Source organism: Bombina bombina, chromosome 2 (genome assembly GCF_027579735.1).
Source record: "Bombina bombina isolate aBomBom1 chromosome 2, aBomBom1.pri, whole genome shotgun sequence".
NCBI lineage: Eukaryota > Metazoa > Chordata > Amphibia > Anura > Bombinatoridae > Bombina > Bombina bombina.
The window spans coordinates 177,176,210-177,201,279 of record NC_069500.1 but is presented as its reverse complement, the minus strand read 5'-3'; the positions used below and the strand labels follow the sequence as shown (position 1 = coordinate 177,201,279).

At 40.2% G+C, this 25,070-nt stretch overlaps 1 protein-coding gene across 1 annotated transcript in view; it reads right to left on the bottom strand.

The window, feature by feature from the left end:
- Positions 1-11,908: 11,908 nt before the first annotated feature.
- The window catches only part of SERINC5 (serine incorporator 5), a 308,689-nt gene continuing 295,527 nt past the window's right edge, over positions 11,909-25,070 (bottom strand). The window contains exon 12 of the mRNA XM_053701356.1: positions 11,909-23,337. Coding sequence (XP_053557331.1) covers positions 23,190-23,337 — 148 coding nt within the window. The 3' untranslated portion in view covers positions 11,909-23,189. The remainder of the gene's footprint in view (positions 23,338-25,070) is intronic.

The window sequence follows — 25,070 nt, the reverse complement described above, 5'->3', positions numbered from 1 at the left end:
TCAAGACCTGGCAGACTACTTTTTAAACAAAACATGTACTATCCGAAACAACATCCCAACACCAACCTGCAATCTTCCAACAACAGACCCAGTTACTCCCTCTGCATTTTCCATCCAGCCACTGAGAATGAAGTCTCTTCGTTACTATTTTCCTCACACCTCACTACATGCCCGCTCGACCCTCTTCCTTACCATCTAATACCCTCCCTGTCTTCCACCCTTACTCCTGCTCTCACTCACATCTTCAACCTCTCTCTCTCTACCGGTTCATTCCCATCTTCTTTCAAACATGCAAAGGTCACTCCCATACTCAAAAAACACTCCCTTGACCCTAATTCTCCTGAAAGCTACCGCCCCATAACACTGCTTCCACTAACATCAAAACTCCTTGAAAACTAGTTTACAATCGCCTAACCCACTTCCTGTCCACCAACTCCTTGCTTGACTCCCTGCAATCTGGATTCCGCCGCAAACACTCAACTGAGACTACACTTACCAAGGTTACAAATGTTTTTTTCTGCTAAAAGCAATGGCCACAACTCCATACTTATCTTACTCGACCTCTCAGCTGCCTTCGACACAAATGACCACCCCCTCCTCATACAGACCCTTAGCTCTTTTGGCCTCTGTGACACTGCTCTTTCTTAGATATAATTATCTTTCTCACAAGTCTTTTTCTGTGTCCATTGCTGGTGACTCCTCCTTTCCAAAGCCTCTGTCAGTTGGAGTACCTCAAGGATCTGTTCTGGGTCCTCTACTCTTGTACATTTATACTTCTTCACTGGGTAAAATTACCAACAGTTATGGCTTCAAATATCACCTCTATGCTGACGACATCCAGTTCTACCTCTCCACCCCTGCTCTCTCTCCCCCTGTCCTTTCTCATGTCAGCGACTGCTTATCTGGTATTTCTTCCTGGATGGCCTCTCACCACCTAAAGACCAACATGTCGAAGACTGAGCTCCTTCTAATCCCTCCCACAAGCTCTTCGCTGACTTCTGACTTTTCTATCTCTGTCGACGGCATCACCATCACCCCAAGTCCGCTGCCTGGGAGTTACACTTGACTCAAATCTATCCTTCGTCCCACACATCCAATCCCTTTCTTCATCCTGCCGTAACCACCTACGCAATATTTCCAAGATTCGCCCTTTTCTGAGTGCTAACACCCAAAGCAAATAATCCCCTCCCTTGTTATTTTCTGACTTGACTACTGCAATAACCTACTTACTGCCTTCCTCTTTCCCACCTTTCCCCCCTTTCAATCCATCCTAAATGCCTCTGCCAGGCTAATCCACCTTTCCAGTCGCTCTGTATCTGCTGCACCTCTCTGCGAGTCCCTTCATTGGCTCCCCATTCACAGCAGAATTAAATTCAAAATTCTCACCCTTACATACAAAGCTCTCACTAACACCGCTCCCCACTACCTATCCTCTCTAATCAACAAGTATACTCCAGCCCACCCACTAAGATCCAATAATGACCTGCTCCTTGCATCTTTGACTATCACCTCTTCCCATGCTAGACTGCAGGACTTCTGTCGTGCAGCACCTACCCTCTGGAACACTCTCCCTCATCCTGTCAGGCTTTCCCCTAATCTTTCTTTTTTTAAATGCTTCCTGAAGAGGAGCCAACATCCTGTCAGGCTTTCCCCTAATCTTTCTTTTTTTAAATGCTCCCTGAAAAGCGCCAACATATTCCGCATCGCTGTTCATGGGTACAATTCATTTAAATAAAACAATTATATAAAACTTGTAAGAGACAGGACAAAATTTACAAACACATACAGGAGGAATTGAGGGCCCTATTCCCGTGGAAACTTACAATCTAGAAGGGTAGGAAGTTGAGAAACAGGAGGTGAGGACTGCAAGATTGAGAAAGATGTTAATGCAGAGTAAGATGAGGGAATGTTAGGTAAGTGAAATTAATTTATTACTGAGTTGGGTTGTAGGCTTCTCTGAACAAGAAAGTTCAGAGAAGCCTACAACCCAACTCAGTAATAAATTAATTTCACTTACCTAACATTCCGAAGAAATGATATCAAAGCGCCAAACAGCACTGGCAGGGTCTGGGTGGTTTACTTTGAGTGTTAATCAAGTATAAGTTTTTTAAAACAATGTAACGTTTAAGACACTTTATTGCAATAAACAATTTAAAACAGTATAAAAATATAAAACAATGTTAGTTTAAAACAATGTTTACATTAAAAACAAATAATCAAGGATCCAAGATTTTACAAGGGATGACAAAAATACAATACAATAATTGTGTAGAAAGAAGAAGTCGATAGTGTCAGCCTATGGGCGGGATACAGCAATGTAGTATGTAACTGATGTCTGTGGATGAGGGGTGTTTACCTTGTATTAAAAAGGTGTGTTCCTAATGTTGAGAAGCATATACAATAGATAAGCAGATTGGTGGAAAATATGTGTCAAAATCAAAATCGTGATTTTACAAAGGAAAAATGTAAACTTGACAAATAAAACAATTAATGAAAAATGTGAAAAAACTGCTTAAAAAAAGGATAAGCAGAGTACAGTGTAAACAAAAATAATAAAAATTATATTCAAAATGTTTCCCAAAAGAAAGTCCAAACTTTGTTCGTGAAAGTGTCAATGAAAAGTGGATCAATAGTTTCCACAAATGGTAAAAAATATCCAGTGGGGTGCAAAAAAATGATAAAAAATGTATCCGGTGAAAAACGATTGAGCAAGTGGTAAAAAAGGAAGTCTGTTCAAATTAGTGTTGGTTAGTCACACAATCCAAACAAATGTTAAATGTGGGTGTGGGAGTTTTTCCTCCAAAGTTGAGGGAACTAGTGTGTCTTCGAAAAAATACAACTTGTTGCAGATGAAAGTCTTTCACTCTTTAGTCTCTTGGTGAGGTGTTTCCTCAGATCAGGATGCTGTATCCAGTGTTGGTGTGAACAGTTGCGCCTTGTAATCCAGGATTTTTTATTTTCTGCCCATTATTTTACTTTTGGGGCCATAAAAAATGTCCACCTGTGTCCCTTGGATAAAAAGACAGCCAATGCAGTGTGCCTCTAGCCCACCAACCGCAATTTGTATCCAGATCTTGTGCTCACTGTTTGGCCAAATAATAAGCTAAGCATCAGAAAAAATGTATAACAGGAGCACCAAGTATATGGATAAAAAAAATCAAACTTTATTTAGAACATAAAGGGTATCTTAACCCCTGGGTAAGAACATACATGTATAGTAGTCAAACAGAGAAAAAGGCTGACCGGTTTCGGCTGTTGCCTTACTCCTAGCCTGCTTCAGGTTACATTGTTTTAAAAAACTTATACTTGATTAACACTCAAAGTAAACCACCCAGACCCTGCCAGTGCTGTTTGGCGCTTTGATATCATTTCTTCTGATTCTCCATACACCTCTGACCGCTAGGGGTCAATATATTAGAGCTAAGGGTCTTTTATACAGTAGGCGCTCAGTGTACATCCCACTTACCTAACATTCCCTCATCTTACTCTGCATTAACATCTTTCTCAATCTTGCAGTCCTCACCTCCTGTTTCTCAACTTCCTACCCTTCTAGATTGTAAATTTCCACGGGAATAGGGCCCTCAATTCCTCCTGTATGTGTTTGTAAATTTTGTCCTGTCTCTTACAAGTTTTATATAATTGTTTTATTTAAATGAATTGTACCCATGAACAGAGATGCGGAATATGTTGGCGCTTTATAAATAAAGTATAATAATAATAATCAACAGGAAGGCAGAATATTATAGTGCCAAGGGGAAAAACAGATCAAGGTCACAGTCCAGGTCAGCAACAAATCAGATAGCAGGAGAGAATCCAAGAGCAGGTAAAAAGACAAGGCAAAGGTCAGCAGCGTGTGATTGAAAAATAAACAGTATAAAGCACCCAGGTAGCACAAAACAGAACCTATACACAGGTAAAATAAAGGAAGCACGGGGGCGGAGTTAACTGCCGTGCTGGAAGGAAGCACTCTTGAAGAGCTCCGTGTCTAAAATTATATTAAAAGTTCCTAAAAGTGACCAATTTAGTTCCCTGACTGAAATTTTGGAGTCTAAAGGATCTCTCCTATCACACACTCCAACAGAGGAAATTATACAGAGATTTTACGAAGTTCCTGAGGACTCATGATATCAAGTATCGATGGGGCCATCCCACCAGAATCATAGTTCACAAAGACAACCAACAACATGTTGTCACCACTCTAGACCAGAGTCAACGGCTTATGAAACTATGGGATGCTCCAATCTCAACTGACTGTCCTTTGAGAGATTCCTTAAATCCATCAGCTATGCCTTGGACCTTCTGGTTCTGTGCAGGATGCAGATGGACACTGAATATGGACTATCTGTAGGGTAATATATGTACTAACCTTTCTTTGTTTCAGGCACCTCCAAGTAATTCCACACTGCAGTTAGGCTGTAATGTGTATAATGTGTAATTTGGAGTTTTGATTGATTTTCCCTTTTTTTCTCTTTTTTTTTCTCTCTCCCCCCTCCCCCTCTCAGTACATAGATATGTTATTCCTCTTAGAGAGATGTAGAAGTTTTGTTTAATATGCCCTTGACGGCCTTTTGATGCAACACGTCTGTTTCTGTCTCGTGCTTTATCCTACTATAGAAGAATATATGAAGGGGTTTATAGAGCTCCAATATGGTCCAGCTAAATGAATGTGCCCTATATGTGTGCTCAACTACGTATCACTAATTACTGTTTTGCTGTTGTTAGATACTTTCTACCAAATATCTAGCTTACAATATAGAAACACACGTTTAAGGGCCTCTAAAACCCTGATATAGTTTAGATATGTCTTAGACAAGAATACATTGTGTTTCTCTCTCCTTCTCCCCTCTTTTTTTTTTTTCTCAGTACCTGAATATGTTTTTCAAGTTAAGAAGATAGATAGATAGATAGATAGATATAGAAGTTCTGTTATATATGTGCTTGATGTTGCTAGGACACTGTATGATTATTATGGTCCAATATCTTATTTCAATGTGGTGGAGCACGCCTAGAGGCCCCCAAGATCTTGCTTTAACCCAGCTGTGTTTTGAACAGGCTTTCCCTGTGGGTGTGTTCCACTACACCTCCTTATTCTGCTACAATGTCAATTTAATCACTCTTTGATTGTTATTAACAACTGTTTACTTGGATACAGAGACGCTCATTTAAAGTTTTCTAAAGTTCAAATAAGGTTTCATTATGCTCTGGATGAGTTACCCTAAATATGTTTGATTATATGGTATCATAGTCCTATCTGTGGTTATACTCATGAATATTGTACTTGTCTTTCTATACCTGTCATCGAAGTGCTCTACGCTTCCTCCTTCTTCATGTCTGCTAGTTACTTGGAATGTTTTCTCCTCTTCCCCCCCATCCTTCCCCTTTTTTTCTTTTTTCTCTTTTCTTTTTCTCTTTCTCTTAAATGTATACTCCAATGTGGTTCCCCCCCCCTCCTCCTTCCCCTTTAGCTCCTCTTTTTCCCTTTAACACTTCCTGTACGGCACTCTCTTTCGTCCACCTTTGATTGTCTACCAAGTCACGGTGGCATAAGATTCTCTCCCCCCCCCCTTTAAGGTACTCTGACTTTTGTTTTCAGAAGCTACCAAGGCGGTTATCTATTTTATATACCGCACAACTTTGTTTTGTGTTATTAGGTTATGACTCCCATATAAGGTCTCTATTGTGATATCTGCGTTCTTTTTCTTCTTCTTCTACCTTTGACTTCTTTTCATTTCTCTTTCCTCTTTTTTTTTTTCTTCCTTTCCTTCATCCCCTCTTCCCACTCTCTCCCTCCCTCCTACCCTCCATTTAATTTACCAATAAAGTTGCCCGACACCTGGCATCATGCCATACACTTGTGTCACCCAGAATGCTAGGGGACTGAACTCCCCGACCAAGAGAAGCATGTTGTTGAGATCTGTGTGTAAGAGCAGAGCTCACTTGGTCTTTCTTCAAGAGACCCATTGGCTCAAAGATGTAACAGTTCCTTTACGATCTAAGTTATTCCCCGTGCTGGAGACCTCTAGCTTTTCACAAAAATCGAGAGGGGTTGCTATCCATATTCATAAGGATATAGCATATGAACCTCTTCATCTAGAAACGGACCAGCAAGGTAGATACCTGATTCTCCTCTGTAAATTAGATGGAGTGATCTATACACTAGCTTCTTACTATGGGCCTAATAAACAGCAAATTTCGACTTTACGTAAGTTTTTGCACAAATTGGAAAGCTTACGCCAAGGTTCCCTCCTTCTTGCAGGGGACTTCAATTCTGTTTGGGACCCCCTATTGGACAAAAAAATGGATAAAACCCGCAAGAATGATAAGGCTGTGGTGGACTTATCATACAAATTTAAAAATCTCATGTGTCAATTTAATTTGTTCGATGTGTGGCGGGCTCTTAATTCGACCTCACGAGATAATACGTATTTCTCGTCGGTCCATCACTCTTATTCGCGGATTGATTTTTTTTTCTGTGAACCGAGTCTCTTGGATTGCATTTCTAGATCATGGATCTCTCAATGCCCCTGGTCCGATCATGACCCTGTACATATAATCCTTAAATCTCCTCTGGAATTACAGCGTATACCAACATGGCGTCTTTCACCCTCTGTTTTCTCGGACCCTAAATCAGCAGCTGATATATCTAAAGAGATTACTGAGTTTCTCCAAATTAATGATAATGGAGAGGTAGATGATTTCACTTTATGGGCATCATTAAAGGCGTATGTGAGAGGGTCTTTTATAAAAATAGCAGCGGCACAAAAAAAAATAGAGGTCAATCCTTGGCTCAACTAACGCTATCTCTCCGTAACCTCACTATTGCACATAAAAATGATCCAACACCACGTCTGTATGAACAGCTGGTAGCTGTTAGGGCGAAACTAGTCCAGCTGGAAACGGAGAGGTCGGCGACTAAGCTTCTTAGACTTAAAGAGATTTTCTATTTTAAAGGCAACAAAGCGGATAGGCTCTTAGCCAATCGGTTGCGTCAACGCACGGCGGTGGCTCGTATACACTCTCTGAAAACGGGGGGCAAATATGTAACTCATCCGCACGAGATAGGGATGGCTTTTGCGAATTACTATATGTCCCTTTATAATCTATCAAAAGATAAGGAGACCCCGCCTCCTATTTTAAGCAGTATTGATGACTTCTTGTCTAAATTGGACCTTCCGGTGACGAGTGATCCCCAGGCAGAAGCACTGTTATCCCCCATTTCTGAAACTGAGATTAAAACCGCCATCCTCTCTCTTAAAGCTCTTAAATCACCAGGGCCCGACGGTTTCTCAGATCTCTTTCACAAGAAATTCCACATACAACTTATCCCACCTTTGTTGCGGTTTTTCTCTAAGGCAAGTTCATGTGGTACATTCCCGGCCGAGTTTTTGCAGGCCACGATTATTACACTACCCAAGCAAGGGAAGGACCCAATGGAATGTTCCAGCTATCGACCAATCTCGCTGTTGAACTTGGATATTAAGTTGTATGCAAAAATCTTAGCTACACGCCTCAACTCCTTGTTACCAGCCTTGATCCACTGTGATCAGGTGGGTTTTGTCAAGGGTCGTGAAGGACCCGATAACACCAGGAGGTTACTAAATGTATATTTCGCTGTTCATGAACTAGGCTTACCATGTGTCACCCTGTCGTTGGACGCAGAAAAGGCCTTCGACAGGGTGAACTGGGAATATATGTTTGCAGTCCTGAGGAGGTTTGGCTTACCGACCTCTTTTATAACCTCTATAGCAGCTTTGTATTCCAGCCCTTCGGCCACGGTTCAAGGTCTCGGGTTTCGTTCTGATCCCTTCGAGATCACAAATGGAACGAGACAAGGTTGTCCACTGTCACCGCTCATTTTCGCTCTCGTGATGGAACCGTTAGCCGCTGCCATTCGACTGAACCCCCATATTAAGGGAGTGGACATATATCATACTACCCAAACTACAGCCTTATTCGCCGACGATCTGACAATTTTACTCTCAGATCCTATTGACTCTCTACCACACCTCTTTGAGCTATTGGAGAGGTTTGCTTCAATTAGCTATTACAAGCTTAATGTCTCCAAAACGGAGGCTTATGCTATTCATGTCCCAGAGGAAACATTGACTGAACTAAAGAAAAAATATAAATTTCGTTGGTCTACCTCACATATTAGACACCTTGGTGTTTTTCTGTCACATAGTATCCCCACTATTCTTTCGCTAAACTTCTCCCCTCTGCTGGCCGAAATGGCAAAAGCCACGGAGACATGGAATGTTCCCTCCTTGTCGTGGATGGGGCGCATAGCCGCATTTAAGATGAGCCTCTTGCCCAAGCTGACATACCTTTTTAGATCCCTACCTATCCCGATATCTAAGTCCCTCATCCGAAATTATGTCGCCAAATAAATTTATTTGGCGACATAAAGTTCCCAGAATCGCCACGAGCACTTTACAACAGCCTATACCTGCAGGAGGGGCAGCTGCCCCCAATATCCTCTATTATCACGAAGCTGCTCGTCTTTCACATGTGACACAGTGGGGCTCGCCGGTTGGTAGCCGATGGGCAGAACTGGAGCAAGCTTCCCTCCCATCAGGGGTTTTTCTTACTGACCTGATTTGGCTTCCTACGCATGCTAGGCCAAAAATGGCTTTAGTGAACCCTATAGTAAATACCAATTTAAAATTTTGGGACAAGATTCATAATCTTCCCACGATTGCACCTCATCCGTCCCCATCTCACACGATAAGGGGCCTCCTTCTTGCACTACCAGACACTCCTCTGGGAGGAGCTGGCTATCACAAGGGTTTCGGACCTTTATGAAGGGACCCAACTACTCTCCTACCAGGCCTTTCTCCGAAAATATAACCCACCGCTTCCTCTCCATTTTGAGTTTTGGAGACTACGAAGTTTCCTTAAATCTTGGGGCTTTGTCAAAGACCCGCTACGTCCTAAAACTAAGTGGGAGACGAAATGGGACCTCAAACTTTCGTTTAAGAAATTACTTTCGTCATCTTATCAGGACATTCTGCGCCCTCCGATTTTTCTAAAATCCCCACCGATAAAGAGCTGGGAATCTTCCCTAAGCATAATCCATGATCCACAAGCATGGCATATAGCGACTCAACTAACCAGAAAAACGGTGCACTGTGTCACTCTGTATGAATTGTTTCTCAAAGTACTCTTGCAATGGCATCTGACACCGGTCCGCTTATTTAAGATTTCACACACAAATTCCTCAAAGTGCTGGAGAGGCTGTGATGCCTTGGGCACCCCAGCTCACATCTGGTGGTCTTGCCGGGTTATTACATCATTATGGCAAAAGGCGATTCAATACTGCAATGCGAAAGGTATTCTAATACCATTTACACCAAGTGTGGCTTTGTTCCATATCCTGCCTCCTTAACTGCCTGTCCCACAGAAAATGTTCTGTGTCTACTTGTTCCTTGCACTTAAATTATCTATCGCTAGGATGTGGCTGCAATCGACCTCCCCGAGCTGGGACCAAATTGTAGAAACCTTGAAATACCTCAAATCAATGGAAGCCTATGTGTCGCATGTTCATAGTACTGAAGACCAACACGCTCTGATTTGGGAATATAGCTCTGATTAGTGCTTCCTAGGCTCAGCAACCTTCGCAACCATTGTCCAAGCCAATAAATCTGGGAACTCTGTATTCCTACGGCTTGACCCTCCTGGCCCCTAGGATTTTGATCTACTTCCCACCACCTATCTGCATTTATCTGCCCTTAAAATGATGCCTTCCTATCCCTTCTTCCCCTTTCCCTCCGCCTGCCACCCACTTCTTTTTCCCCCCTCCCCTTTTTTTTTTTTTTTTCTCTCTCTCCTCTCCTAATATACTCTACTTCTTCCCTTCCTGTCCTCCTCTTATTTCTACCTGGAGATATCATCTATTGTTAAGACCTAAATATAGACTAACTCGCAGAGCGTTCCATCTTGTTGATATATATGTACTACCTGTGAGTTAAACCTGTAATGTCTGTCAATTATTTGTTGTTCAACGGTTATCATACTGTCATATTTACATGTCAATGCTGAACACGGATGCCAGTTCCTTATTATGTTGAAGGACCTTATACATCGCTGAGACCTTTGAGGGCTCAGTTCTCTCGTTAGATTCTGTGGACTCTGCTCCGTGCACCTTACCATAATGCAAAATTTGCTGCATATGACTACTGTTCCTGTAACCTTAATAATTGATGTTCTTAATTATAATTGTATTGTGAATGTTTTAATAAAGCATTTAAAACTAAAATAAAGGAAGCACCTTATAAAGAGAAAATGGTGCTAAACAAAAATGAGGCCTGTTGTGCAAAAAAAATAATAGCATGTCTGCATTAAGATGTTAATAGGGCACATGAACAGTATAACTACAGCGTGCCAGGTGCCACTAACATCAATAGCGCACCAGAATATAACTACTACTTATATCAGCACAGAGCGCCAGTACCGGAATCACAGCGCACCTGCACTAAAGACAAAGCCAGCAAAAGAATAATAGTGCACATCCAACACAGTGCAGCACCTAACAGTTCCTATATGAATTTAGTTTACTGCTTTTGAGTATATTATCCAAATTCTTTGATCAAATATAAGTAAATCTTTGATACATAATAATCTATCTTAGATCTTCTTAATTTAAAATACCACATTTTTATTTTGTTAAATGACATCTCCAACGATCTATTACTATAAAATAAATCTAATCTCTACCATTTTTCTCTTTTTTTGCGCAAGGAAAAAAAAACAATAACACACTGTTTTATTGATGTAGCAACATATTGTTTTTACTAAATTGTAGGTACATTTCTCGTAACCTTACCTTTACCCCTATTATATTTATTGGTTAAAAACTATTTGTCCTGAGCAAGCTATTCTTCACTGTGTTTTTATTATATATTTTTTCACTCCACATTTATCTAAATACACTACACTAATACATCATGGTAATTCATTTAAAAACAACTATACTCAAAGGGACGTTAACACCACCAAATACATTTCTAATCATTGTAATGAGGTTATTCTCCGTCTACCTCTATTCATGAGTGCCGCAATATTGAAATTTAGCGTTCACTCCAGTGCCAATGTATATGCACATGTGCAGCAACTCTCATTTAGATAGCCGCAGTGTAACCTAGGTTCCAAAATGGCAGCACCCTTGATTAGAGGATGAAAAGTATTTAGTGTTATATATGTTTTCAGAGTTTAGGAAGATTTGCACTCTCACCTTCCTTTACATCAGCCAGGGTGTCTGGAAAGAATAATAAATTCCAATTAGTATTCAATTCCGCACTCACTGGACTTATAAACAAAGAGTTCTTTATTCAAGTGACGTTCGGAGCTCACTAGCCCCTGAGGAAGAGGCTAGTGAGCTCCGAAACGTCACTTGAATAAAGAACTCTTTGTTTATAAGTTCAGTGAGTGTGGAATTGAATACAAATTGGAATATATTATATATATATATATATATATATATATATATATATATATATATATATATATATATATGAAAGCTCATAGGGATTTGCACTCTCACCTCTTAAGATACGAGCCAGGGTGTCAGGAGCAGCAATCTCCAATTCCAAGTAATAGATCCGCACTCGCTGGACTTTAAAAAAACAATAGTTTATTGTGTACAGTGACGTTTCGGGGAGCCAACTGTCTGGTCTGATGAAGGGGACAGTTGGCTCCCCGAAACGTCACTGTACACAATAAACTATTGTTTTTTTAAAGTCTAGCGAGTGCGGATCTCTTACTTGGAATTATATATAATATAAATATATATATATATATATAGTGGGAAATTATGAAGGAGAAAGACAGCAAGAAGACTTCCAACAAATTAAAGAATAAAAATTCACTTAATGCAGCTAAAAAAACAAAAAAAAACACAAGACAGCCAATATCATTTATTCATTTTCTTTATTTTAAAAACAATAAAATACAAATGAAAAAAAAAAAAAAAAACTGAGAAAACACAGTTGTCAGTAATGTTTTCCAGTACTGAATATTGGTGCTGACCCTAAAAACATAGTGTTGATTTCTGACTGAGACCAAATTACATAAAAATGTTTGTAAAAAGTAAAAAATATACAATATGCATTTAAAATAACGGCTTAGAACCCCACTGAAATTCTTTGATTTCGCAGCACCATGTATATTAAAAGCTTCCAAATATTTTACTACATCAGGTTTTGGTATATTGTTATCTATTTATATTAATTTACAATATAACATTTCATAAAGTTTTTATATGAACAAAATATTCAATAAACCGAAACAGCATTATATATAAAAAAGCAAAAAACTGAATATCATAAATTGTTTTTTTTTGTTTAAAAATGTATCATCTCATTTTAATTAGGGTGAAAGCAAATTCCAGTACACTGTACAGCAAAATAAATATTGTAAATGATGTAAATATGAAAGACAAACACTTCTATGTAGCCTACACATTACAATGTGAAAAAAATAGCAAGTCTGTCGACCTCTACAGATCTAGCAAAGCAAATTAAACAAAGACAACATTATCACAAGGATTAATTATTCAATGCAAGCTTGATTTTAAGATGTTACAAAAGACTGACCAGTTTTTTTTTATACCAACGCTAGAAAGAAACCCAGGGCTGAACTGTTGAAACTCTACAAATAACTGAAAATGACAAAAATGCATAACCTATTCTACTGGAGTACACAAAGGGCAGCTCTTAGAATAATGCAAAGTAAATTTCAGCATGAGAGAATAAAATAACATTTTAAAGCGGATAGGACATAAAATCTTCTATTTTATTTTCAAACCATTTTTTCATTGTGTTTAATCACTTTCATTGGGTTAAAGATATATTTAAAGTCACATGTCCAACTTTCTCTACTTTGCAGTTCCTGAACAGGACACAGCTGCTGATTGGCAGATACATTCATATGATGTTTTTGATTGGCTGAATCACTGTATCCTTCTCAGGCACAGCAATGCATTGTGCTTCAGTATACAACTTTATGTGTTACTGTAGTTAAACACTCGGGGGGGGGGGGGGGGAGATTTAAAAAAAAAATACAAAACAAAATGTGTTTAATAATAAAATGCTCTAGCAAAATACAGAATTTATATTTTTACGTTTATACCTTTTTTTTCTAATAACATGGCACCAAGATCAATCCGCCTTTGTTTGCTCTGAGCAGATGCAAAACAGCTACAAGATGTATGGCACCTCCGCATTTAGAAACACGGAACAACTAGATCTGGCATTATCTCTAACTAGCAATATTAGATATAAGGAAACTATATTCAACCCAGAGTAAGTAGATACAGGACATATGCTGAAATTCTAGTGAACTTCTCTTCCTAAATGAATATTAAAAACATTATCCTGCCCTTAGTGCCAGTGAGACTGGCATCATTTACATACCCCAAGTACCAGTCTTGGAGCATAGTGAGAAATTGTGGCAAGTAAACCTTTTATGAGCTAAATACAATATTTATACTAGGAATGTCTGTAAAATGTTTAACAATATACATTTACAGTGATCTCCCCAGGACCTATTTAAGGCTAGATTACAAGTGGAGCACTAATTTAACAAGAACCCGTAAGAGGACTAAATCGACTGTTTACGGGCACACGATAAATGACCAGCCATTACAAATGACTGGTTAATGCTACCACAAGCTCGCTGTCGCAATTAGCACTTGAAAATCTGATATCTGGTTAATTTGAAAAATGTCCCCCCCAACTGCGCCCAAAACAAACTGTATGGTAACTTTATTAAAATTAAAAAAATGTAGCATCTTTATGTTTTTAAATAATAACTGCACAAAGCAGTTTTAGGGGTTAAAGTGAGAGGATGTGGGGTGATAAGAAAAAACATAATTTATGCTTACCTGATAAATTTATTTCTCTTGTGGTGTATCCAGTCCACGGATCATCCATTACTTGTGGGATATTCTCCTTCCCAACAGGAAGTTGCAAGAGGACACCCACAGCAGAGCTGTCCATATAGCTCCTTCCCTAACTGCCATATCCAGTCATTCGACCGAAGACAAGCAAGAGAAAGGAGAAACCATAGGGTGCAGTGGTGACTGTAGTTTAAAGTTAAAAAATACCTGCCTTAAAATGACAGGGCGGGCCGTGGACTGGATACACCACAAGAGAAATAAATTTATCAGGTAAGCATAAATTATGTTTTCTCTTGTAAGGTGTATCCAGTTCACGGATCATCCATTACTTGTGGGATACCAATACCAAAGCTAAAGTACACGGATGAAGGGAGGGACAAGGCAGGTACTTAAACGGAAGGTACCACTGCCTGTAAAACTTTTCTCCCAAAAATAGCCTCCGAAGAAGCAAAAGTATCAAATTTATAGAATTTTGAAAAGGTATGAAGCGAAGACCAAGTCGCCGCCTTGCAAATCTGTTCAACAGAAGCCTCATTTTTAAAGGCCCATGTGTGATACCACAGCTCTAGTAGAATGAGCTGTAATCCTTTCAGGAGGCTGCTGGCCAGCAGTCTCATAAGCTAAGTGTATTATACTCCTTAGCCAAAAAGAAAGAGAAGTTGCCGAAGCCTTTTGGCCTCTCCTCTGTCCAGAGTAGATAACAAATAAAGCAGATGTTTGCCGAAAATCTTTAGTAGCTTGTAAATAATACTTTAAACCACGAACCACGTCAAGATTGTGTAATAGACGTTCCTTCTTTGAAGAAGGATTAGGACACAATGACGGAACAACAATCTCCTGATTGATATTCTTATTAGATACCACCTTAGGTAAAAACCCAGGTTTGGTACGCAAAACTACCTTATCTGCATGGAAGATCAGATAAGGGGAATCACATTGTAAGGCAGATAACTCGGAAACTCTACGAGCCGAGGAAATAGCTACCAAAAATAGAACTTTCCAAGATAAAAGTTTGATATCTATGGAATGAACAGGTTCAAACGGAACACCCTGAAGAACTTTAAGAACCAAATTTAAACTCCATGGTGGAGCAACAGGTTTAAACACAGGCTTGATTCTAACTAAAGCCTGACAAAATGCCTGAACGTCTGGAACATCCGCCAGACGGTTGTGCAAAAGAATAGACAGAGCAGAAATCTGTCCCTTTAAGGAACTAGCTGCCAATCCTTTCTCCAATCCTTCTTGCAGAAAAGATAATATCTTGGGAATCCTGACTTTACTCCATGAGTAACCCTTGGATTCACACCAATAAAGATATTTACGCCATATCTTATGATTTTCCTGGTGACAGGCTTTCATGCCTGAATTAAGGTATCAATAACTGACTCGGAGAAGCCACGCCTTGATAAAATCAAGCGTTCAATCTCCAGGCAGTCAGTCTCAGAGAAATTAGATTTGGATGGTTGAAAGGACCCTGAAGTAGAAGGTCCTGTCTCAGAGGCAGAGTCCAAGGTGGAAGGGATGACATGTCCACCAGGTCTGCATACCAAGTCCTGCGTGGCCACGCAGGCGCTATCAAGATTACCGATGCTCTCTCCTGCTTGATTTTGGCAATCAGACGAGGGAGCAGAGGAAACGATGGAAACACATAAGCCAGGTTGAAGGACCAAGGCGCTGCTAGAGCATCTATCAGCATTGCCTTGGGGTCCCTGGACCTGGATCCGTAACAAGGAAGTTTGGCGTTCTGGCGAGACGCCATGAGATCCAGTTCTGGTTCGCCCCAACGTTAAACCAATTGTGCAAATACCTCCGGATGGAGTTCCCACTCCCCCGGATGAAAAGTCTGTCGACTTAGAAAATCCGCTCCCCAGTTCTCTACACCTGGGATATGGATAGCTGATAGGTGGCAAGAGTGAATCTCTGCCCAACGAATTATCTTTGAAACTTCCCACATCGCTAGGGAACTCCTTGTTCCCCCTGATGGTTGATTTAAGCCACAGTCGTGATGTTGTCCGACTGAAATCTGATGAACCTCATTGTCGCTAGCTGAGGCCAAGCTTGAAGAGCATTGAATATCGCTCTTAGTTCCAGAAAGTTTATTGGGAGGAGGGTCTCCTCCTGAGTCCATGATCCCTGAGCCTTCAGGGAGTTCCAGACTGCCCCCCAGCCCAGAAGGCTGGCATCTGTCGTTACTATTGTCCAATCTGGCCTGCGAAAGGTCATATCTTTGGACAGATGGACCTGAGATAGCCACCAGAGAAGAGAATCCCTGGTCTCTTGATCCAGATTTAGTAGAGGGGACAAATCTGTGTAATCCCCATTCCACTGACTGAGCATGCAGAGTTGCAGCGGTCTGAGATGTAGACGGGCAAACGGCACTATGTCCGTTGCTGCTACCATTAAGCCGATTACTTCCATACACTGAACCACCGAAGGGCGAGAAGTGGAATAAAGAACACGGCAGGAATTTAGAAGTTTTGATAACCTGGACTCCGTCAGGTAAATCCTCATTTCTACAGAATCTATTAGAGTTCCCAGAAAGGAGACTCTTGTGAGAGGGGATAGAGAACTCTTTTCTTCTTTCACTTTCCACCCATGCGATCTCAGAAATGCCAGAACTATGTCCGTGTGAGACTTGGCAATTTGGAAATTTGACGCCTGTATCAGAATGTCGTCTAAATAAGGGGCTACTGCTATGCCCTGCGGCCTTAGGACCGCCAGAAGTGACCCCAGAACCTTTGTAAAGATTCCTAGGGCTGTAGCTAACCCAAAGGGAAGAGCTACAAACTGGTAATGCCTGTCGAGGAAGGCAAACCTGAGAAACCGATGATGATCTTTGTGTATCGGAATGTGAAGATAAGCATCCTTTAAGTCCACTGTAGTCATGTATTGACCCTCCTGGATCATAGGCAGGATGGTACGAATAGTCTCCATCTTGAATGATGGGACCCTGAGAAATTTTTTTAAGATCTTGAGATCTAAGATTGGTCTGAAGGTTCCCTCTTTTTTGGGAACCACAAACAGATTTGAATAGAATCCTTGTCCCTGTTCCTCCTTTGGAACTGGGTGGATCACTCCCATAACTAGGAGGTCTTGAACACAGTGTAAAAATGCCTCTCTCTTTATCTGGTTTGCAGATAATTGTGAAAGGTGAAATCTCCCTTTTGGAGGAGAAGCTTTGAAGTCCAGAAGATATCCCTGGGATACAATTTCCAACGCCCAGGGATCCTGGACATCTCTTGCCCAAGCCTGGGCGAAGAGCGAAAGTCTGCCCCCCACTAGATCCGTTACCGGATCGGGGGCCAATCCTTCATGCTGTCTTAGAGGCAGCAGCAGGCTTTTTGGCCTGCTTACCTTTGTTCCAGGTCTGGTTAGGTCTCCAGACCTGCTTGGACTGGGCAAAATTTCCCTCTTGTTTTGCATTAGAGGAAGTTGATGCCGCACTCGCCTTGAAGTTTCGAAAGGCACGAAAATTGGTCTGTTTGGCCCTTGATTTGGACCTATCTTGAAGAAGAGCATGACCTTTTCCTCCAGTGATATCAGAAATGATCTCCTTCAAACCAGGCCCGAATAGGGTTTGCCCCTTGAAGGGAATGTTAAGCAGCTTAGACTTGGAAGTGACGTCAGCTGACCATGATTTAAGGTATAGCGCCCTGCGCCCCTGAATAGCAAAACCAGAATTTTTAGCCGTTAGTTTAGTCAAATGAACAATGGCATCAGAAACAAAAGAATTGGCTAGCTTAAGTGCTCTAAGCTTGTCAAGCATGTCATCCAATGGAGTCTCTAACTGTAAAGCCTCTTCCAGAGACTCAAACCAGAAAGCCGCAGCAGCAGTGACTGGGGCAATGCATGCAAGGGGCTGTAGAATAAAACCTTGTTGAATAAACATTTTCTTAAGGTAACCCTCTAACTTTTTATTCATTGGATCTGAGAAAGCACAACTGTCCTCGACAGGGCTAGTAGTACGCTTAGCTAGGGTAGAAACTGCTCCCTCCACCTTAGGCACTGTCTGCCATAAGTCCCGTGTGGTGGCATCTATTGGAAACATTTTCTTAAAAATAGGAGGGGGAGAGAACAGCACACCTGGTCTATCCCATTCCTTAGTAATAATTTCTGTAAACCTTTTAGGTATTGGAAAAACATCAGTGCACACCGGCACTGCATAGTATTTGTCCAATCTACACAATTTTTCTGGCACTGCAATTGTATCACAGTCATTCAGAGCAGCTAAAACCTCCCTGAGCAATACCCGGAGGTGTTCAAGCTTAAATTTAAATGTTGACATATCAGAATCAGGTTGAATCCTCTTCCCTGAGTCAGAAACATCACCCACAGAAAGAAGCTCTCCTTCCTCAGCTTCTGTATATTATGAGGGAGTATGAGACATAGCTACAAAAGCGTCAGTATGCTCTGTATTTCTTCTAACTCCAGAGCTATCTCGCTTTCCTCGAAACCCAGGTAGGCTGGATAATACCGCTGACAGTGTATTATCCATGACTGCCGCCATGTCTTGTAAACGCCATGGGCGCCCTAGATGTACTTGGTGCCATTTGAGCATGAATCCCTTGAGCGGGAGTCAAAGGGCCTGACACGTGGGGCGAGTTAGTCGGCATAACTTCCCCCTCGTTTGATTCCTCTGGTGATAAATTTTTTAAAGACAGAATATGGTCTTTATTACTTAAAGTGAAATCAGTACATTTGGTACACATTCTAAGAGGGGGTTCCACCATGGCTTCTAAACATAATGAACAAGGAGTTTCCTCTATGTCAGACATGTTTAAACAGACTAGCAATGAGACCAGCAAGCTTGGAAAACACTTTAAATCAAGTTAACAAGCAAAAAACAAAAACGGTACTGTGCCTTTAAGAAAAATAAAAAAGGTCAGAATTTGAAAAACAGTGAAAAAAAGCAGTAAATTAAACGAAATTTTTACAGTGTGTATAATAGGCTAACAGAGCATTGCACCCACTTGCAAATGGATGATTAACCCCTTAGTTAAAAAAACGGATCAAAAAAACGTTTTTTAACAGTCACAACAAACTGCCACAGCCTGCTGTGGCCCTACCTTCCCAAACAAATGACTTTGGAAAGCCTAAGAGCCCTTTAGAGAGGTCCTATAGCATTCAGGGGACTCCTGGAGGAAAGCTGGATGTCTCAGTCTGTAAAAGTTACTGCGCAATAAAGCGCTAAATTAGGCCCCTCCCACTCATGTCTAAACAGTGGAAAGCCTAAGGAAACTGTTTCTAGGCAAATTTAAGCCAGCCATGTGGAAAAAAAACTAGGTTGCAATAAAGTTTTATCACCAAAGCATATATAAAAACGTTTAAACATGACAGCAAACGTTTTATATTGAAATTCTATAAGAGTATTACCTCTGCAAGTAAGCATGATACCAGTCGCTATTAAATCACTGTATTCAGGCTTACCTTACATAAATCTGGTATCAGCAGCATTTTCTAGCATTTACATCTCTAGAATTTTTTTTTTAACTGCACATACCTCATAGCAGGATAACCTGCACGCCATTCCTCAGCTGAAGTTACCTCTCTCTTCAGTTATGTGTGATAACAGCAATGGATCTTAGTTACAACCTGCTAAGATCATAGAGATCACAGGCAGATTCTTCTTCTTTTTCTGCCTGGGACAAAAATAGTACAAATCCGGTACCATTTAAAATAACAAACTTTTGATTGAAGTAAAATACAACTACGTTACACCACTTCTCTCTTACTACTTCCATGCTTGTCGAGAGTTGCAAGAGAATGACTGGGTATGGCAGTTAGGGGAGGAGCTATATGGACAGCTCTGCTGTGGGTGTCCTCTTGCAACTTCCAGTTGGGAAGGAGAATATCCCACAAGTAATGGATGATCCGTGGACTGGATACACCTTACAAGAGAAAAAACGGCACTGAAAAGTGTCTTTACATTGCAGTCTATGGGGACTGTGTGTTCACTGTAAATATATGTATATGCTTTTATACATATATATTTATGTGTTAATATATGTATATGCTTATATACATATATATTTATGTGTTAATATGTGTTAATATGTATTTACACATAAACACACATACATATGTATATATTCATATACATATATATTTATGTATTAATATGTATTTACACATATAAATACACAAAAAAACAAAAAACTATCTAGTTGAAACCACCATAAAGTGATTGTAAACTTTAACGAATTAAACCCCAGGATCAAAAAATAATCTTAAAAACAGGGGCACTTTAATTCATTAAAGTTTACAAAGACGTTTAAAAAAAAAAAAAATACTTACACCTTCGCATTATGGTAAACATAACACCAATCCGCCCACATCTTGAATTAAAGTCCCCCTGTTTTTAAGATTACTTTTTGATCCTGGGGTTTAATTTGTTAAAGTTTACAATCACTTTAAATTTACCTCTATAATAACTTCCCTAATTAACCATACACATAATCTGGTCAGTGACTTTTGTCTGCCCAGATTAGGCCAATAAATTTAGCCGCTCAAAAACCATTCTAAATTTGTTCACTTCCCCAATAGACACCGTCCTTACATTATACTGGTTAATAAATAAAAAAGGTTTTATTTCCTGCAAAATACTATATAGGAACTGTCATTGTCTATTTGTAAAACTGTATTTGTATATAAAACATTTAAATACCATAATACCAAATACAATTTATATCTTCTGTATTTAAATTAATAAGGATATACTCTTGAAACATACTTTACACCAAATGTCTTATTTATTACAAATAGATATATATCTGTTTCTACCCAGACATATGATTTTTTTTCTCTCCAAATAAACTTACTGAAATGAATGAAAAAAAATAAATAAAAGGTTGTACATAAATATATATTTTTATGAGGGTTACCAAATACAAACTTCTGACACCAAAAACGGTAAAGGCATAAAAACCTTATTAATAAGCTTTTCATTGCGTCGTTAATGCCGAGACACAAAACATACCACATACTATGATTTTGTGCTCTGATCATTTCTAAAATGATTTTTAGAATATTTTTGCATTGATAAACCCTAGATAAATAATGTGTTTAACAAACAGCTAAAGTCCCACTTGCTAGCCATAATACATGACTACTGAGCAGAATACAGCTACCTGAGTATGCTTCTCCTAATCCTCTCACTGCCTGTCTTCAGAGCAGTGCTTATTTGTGCTTTGTGCCCCCCAGATGTGGATATTTAAAAAAAAAAAAAAAAGACCTTAATTATAAGACGACCCGACCCCCCTCCCCAAAAAAAGAACACAGTTTTTGCTATAAAATATTGTTTTATCAGTCCAACATCAGTGCAATAAGAGCATTTTATTATTATCAGTACAATGTCCCTTTAAAATGAGACATGAAGGCTTAACTAAGCACTATGCTGCATTTCTCCTCTTGCACCTATGAAAACTATCAGTCCACTTTGCCTCACAAATAGCCCCCTCTGTCTCTTCACCTTCACCCTCTTAATCTTAATTCTGAACCCCTCTCTCTGCTGCACCCATCATGAATTCCAGTAAGCTGTAACCTAACATTTACTGGTATTACCTGGTAGCTAATCTGCAGCTAGAATGATCCAGTTCACTAAAGGACCAATCATGTCACTCACTGCAGTCACATGGCTTCTGCCTGTGATGTGACTGAGTTTGCCGGTCCTTTAACTGCACAGAATCTAGCTGCTGCTGCTACTACCCAGTCTGCCTGGTTTCAATTTTATAGTAGGGAAGAGACAGGGGCCACTCAAAGGTAAATCTAGCTGCTACTGAGCTCGGTCTCACTGCCTGTTATACTGTAGTGAAAACAGGGGCTGGTGTCCTTGAATTTTGTCCGGTTTCAGGCTTGAAAGTAAGACAACCTCAATTATAAGACTGTCTGTTTTTCAGAGTTTCTTTTCTGAAAAAAAGTCTTATAATCAAGCAAATACAGTACATAAATATATTATCTCCAAGAATTAGAGAGAGGCTGAGATTGAGAGATAAATATACAAAGATAAATCAGCAGAAAGAAATAGAAAGACAGACAGTGAGTGAGATACATACACACTTAGGTATAAACTGGTAGACACTGCCCCAACAGATTGACACAAAATCAGAATATGAAGCCCTCGCTGACATCACAAGATTATTAAAAGAAGAGGGAAACTGTTGTCCCAAACATAAATGTTCCATGAAAAGATATTTAAAGAGACTGTAATGTACATGGGTGCATTTTTGCTATATTCTTCTATTAACAAAAACACTTCTGGTAAAAAAGTTATTACTGCTTTTCAGCAGCATACGCACATATGCAGTGAGGGCCCGTGCGCCAGTATTCAACCTTTGAGAGCGGACGATGGTGTGTATTGTGCCTGTGTCATACAAACTACTGTTGACTCTCTGAGACTGTGCAGCGTTTATATACTCATGCACAGGCCCTCGCAGCATATATGTGTATGCCGCTGAAAAGCAGCGATAGCTTTCACTAGAAGCATTTTTGCTAATAGATATTTATTGCAAAAATTATTCTATTTTAATCTGAAATGCACCCTTATGCACATTTTCAGTTTTGACCTTTCTATCCCTTTAACAAAGAAAGTACATGGTATTGCTGCTTGGTAAAAAGATTCGGTAGCACTAATACTAACATTTAGAATGTGTTAAAAAGGCTCATGGGGCAGTGACAATAGCGAAGGATAAACACAAGACCATAATACAGAAAAAAATCGTAAGAAAATTTAGAAGACTTTAGATGTGACCTGTATTTCAACTATTTGCAATTTCCCCACAATAATAATACATTTGAAAGCAGTTCTGGTTTGTTTTGAAATTAAAAAAACAACAACAAATAAACGTAGCTCTCAGTCATCCTTTTCATTAAGTACATCATTAAGCTACAGTGTATATATACCTGAAGATTCTGCTGGGAATGTCATTAATATGAATTTGTAATAGCCCTTAATTGTGTCCCAAGGTTTAAGAGAAAGATGCCAGCACCGTGCATTAGCTACATAATAGGTTCGGCTTATTTCCAACATGAATAAGAACATAAAATAAAAGAAACACAAAGTATTTATTATTAAAAAAAAACAAAAAAACGGCATATCCAAACAGTTTGTTTCCCTTCCATTAGTATCAAGATAGTGTCCAAACAATGTATCCTAAACAACATATGGCTTTTTTTTTTTTTAAACCAACAAACAAAATGCCCACTCGTTGGCTTTCCCAAATATAGACTTTAAACACAACTGACAGTAACAGCTTGTCTGACCTATTGACACAAGTAACGCTTTATTGCAGCTCAGCTTCTATACCACGGAACCTTTTTTTGCTCGACAGACAGGAAGAACCAAATTCCCGAGGTAGATTAAGATGCAGACCCAGCATGATACCATCTTGATCCAGTAAGTAGACAAGCTGCCAGTAAACAATTTTTCTATATCTGCATTGCTGTAACTGTTGGAAAAAAAAACAACACAATTACACGCAAATTTCAACCTGCAGTTCTTTAAAATGACATACTCTAAAACTTAGTAATAAAATACTGTAATTAAAGCTAAAAACACAAGCGGATAATGTGGCACACAAAAATAAAATGTATTTATTTCATGATGGTGAGAGGCCACGAGACATCACATGTGGCCAGTCTAATTGGATGAGGCAAAAACACCCAACATAACAGCTATTAATTCCTCCCGCTTTCCCATGATACTTCAGTCGTAAATATGGCCAAGAGAAAGGTGAAATTTAGAAATGTAGGAAAGATAAAGCAGGGTAAGAAAAATGCTAACAGGTACTATTGGGAATATCACTCCTGCCCAGCAGGAGGCGGCAAAGTGCACCACAGCAAAGCTGTTAAATATCACCTCCCAGTCATTCGACCGAAGTAAAGGAGAGAAAGGAAGCAACAAGGTGCAGAGGTGTCTGAAGTTTATAACATACTAACAACCTGTCTAAATAACAGGGTGGGCCGTGGACTCACTCTGAGAAACTAGATTTGTATGAAGGAAGGCCCCCTTGAATAGAAGGTCCTTCCCCAACTGAAGTCTCCAAGGTGGAAGAGATGACATGTCCACCAGGTCTGCATACCAAATCCTGCGAGGCCATGCCGGTGCAATAAGGATCACTGACGCCCTCTCCTGCTTGATTCAAGCAATGACTCAAGAACAAAAAAGCGAACGGAGACAATAGGTATGCAAGACTGAAATTCCAAGGTACCGCTAGAGGGTCTCTCAGTACCGCCTGAGAGTCCCTTGACCTCGACTCGTACCTTGGGAGCTTGGCATTCTACCAAGATGCCATGAGATCCAATTCTGGCTGACCCCCATTGAGAATCAGGCTGGAAAACACTTCCGGATGGAGCTCCCACTCCCCCGGGTGAAAGGTCTGCCTGCTCAGGAAGTCCGCTACAGCAATTGTGAGTCTCTGCCCACTGAATGATCTTGGCTACCTCAGTCATGGCCAAGGAACTCCTAGCTCCTCTCTGATGGTTGGAGAAAACCACTGTGGCTAAATTGTCCGATTGGAACCCGAAGAACCCGGCCGAAGCGGAGACCAGGCCAGGAGAGCATTAAATATTGCTCTCAGTTCCAGAATGTTTATGGGAAGAACACACTCCGACCGAGTCCCTGTTCTCTGAGCCTTTAGAGAGCCTCCCAGAAGGCTGGCATCTGTTGTCACAATCACCCAAGAGGTTCTGCGAAAGCTGGTTCCCTGGCAGAGATGATCAAGAGACAACCACCAAAGAATAGAATCCCTGTCTCCTGCTCCAGCTGTATTTGTGGAGACAAATCCGCATAATCTCCGTTCCACTGACTGAGCAGAGGTCTGAGGTGGAAACGAGCAAACGGGATGATGTCCATTGCTTCCACCATCAGCCCGATTACTTTCATACACTGAGCCACTGATGGCCAAGGAGAGGACTGAAGCGCTAGGCAAGAATCGAAAATCTTTTATTTCCTGACTCTGTCAGAAAAATCTTCATTGATAAGGAATCTATTATGGTTCCCAAGAAAATCACCTTTGTAATTGGAACTAAGGAACTCTTTTCCAAATTCACCTTCCATCCGAGAGACCGCAGGAAAGATAACAACATTTCCGTGTGAGATCTTGCTTGATGAAAGGAAAACGCCTGAACTAGAATGTCGTTCAGATAAGGTGTCACTGTAATGCCCCGCAATCGGAGCACC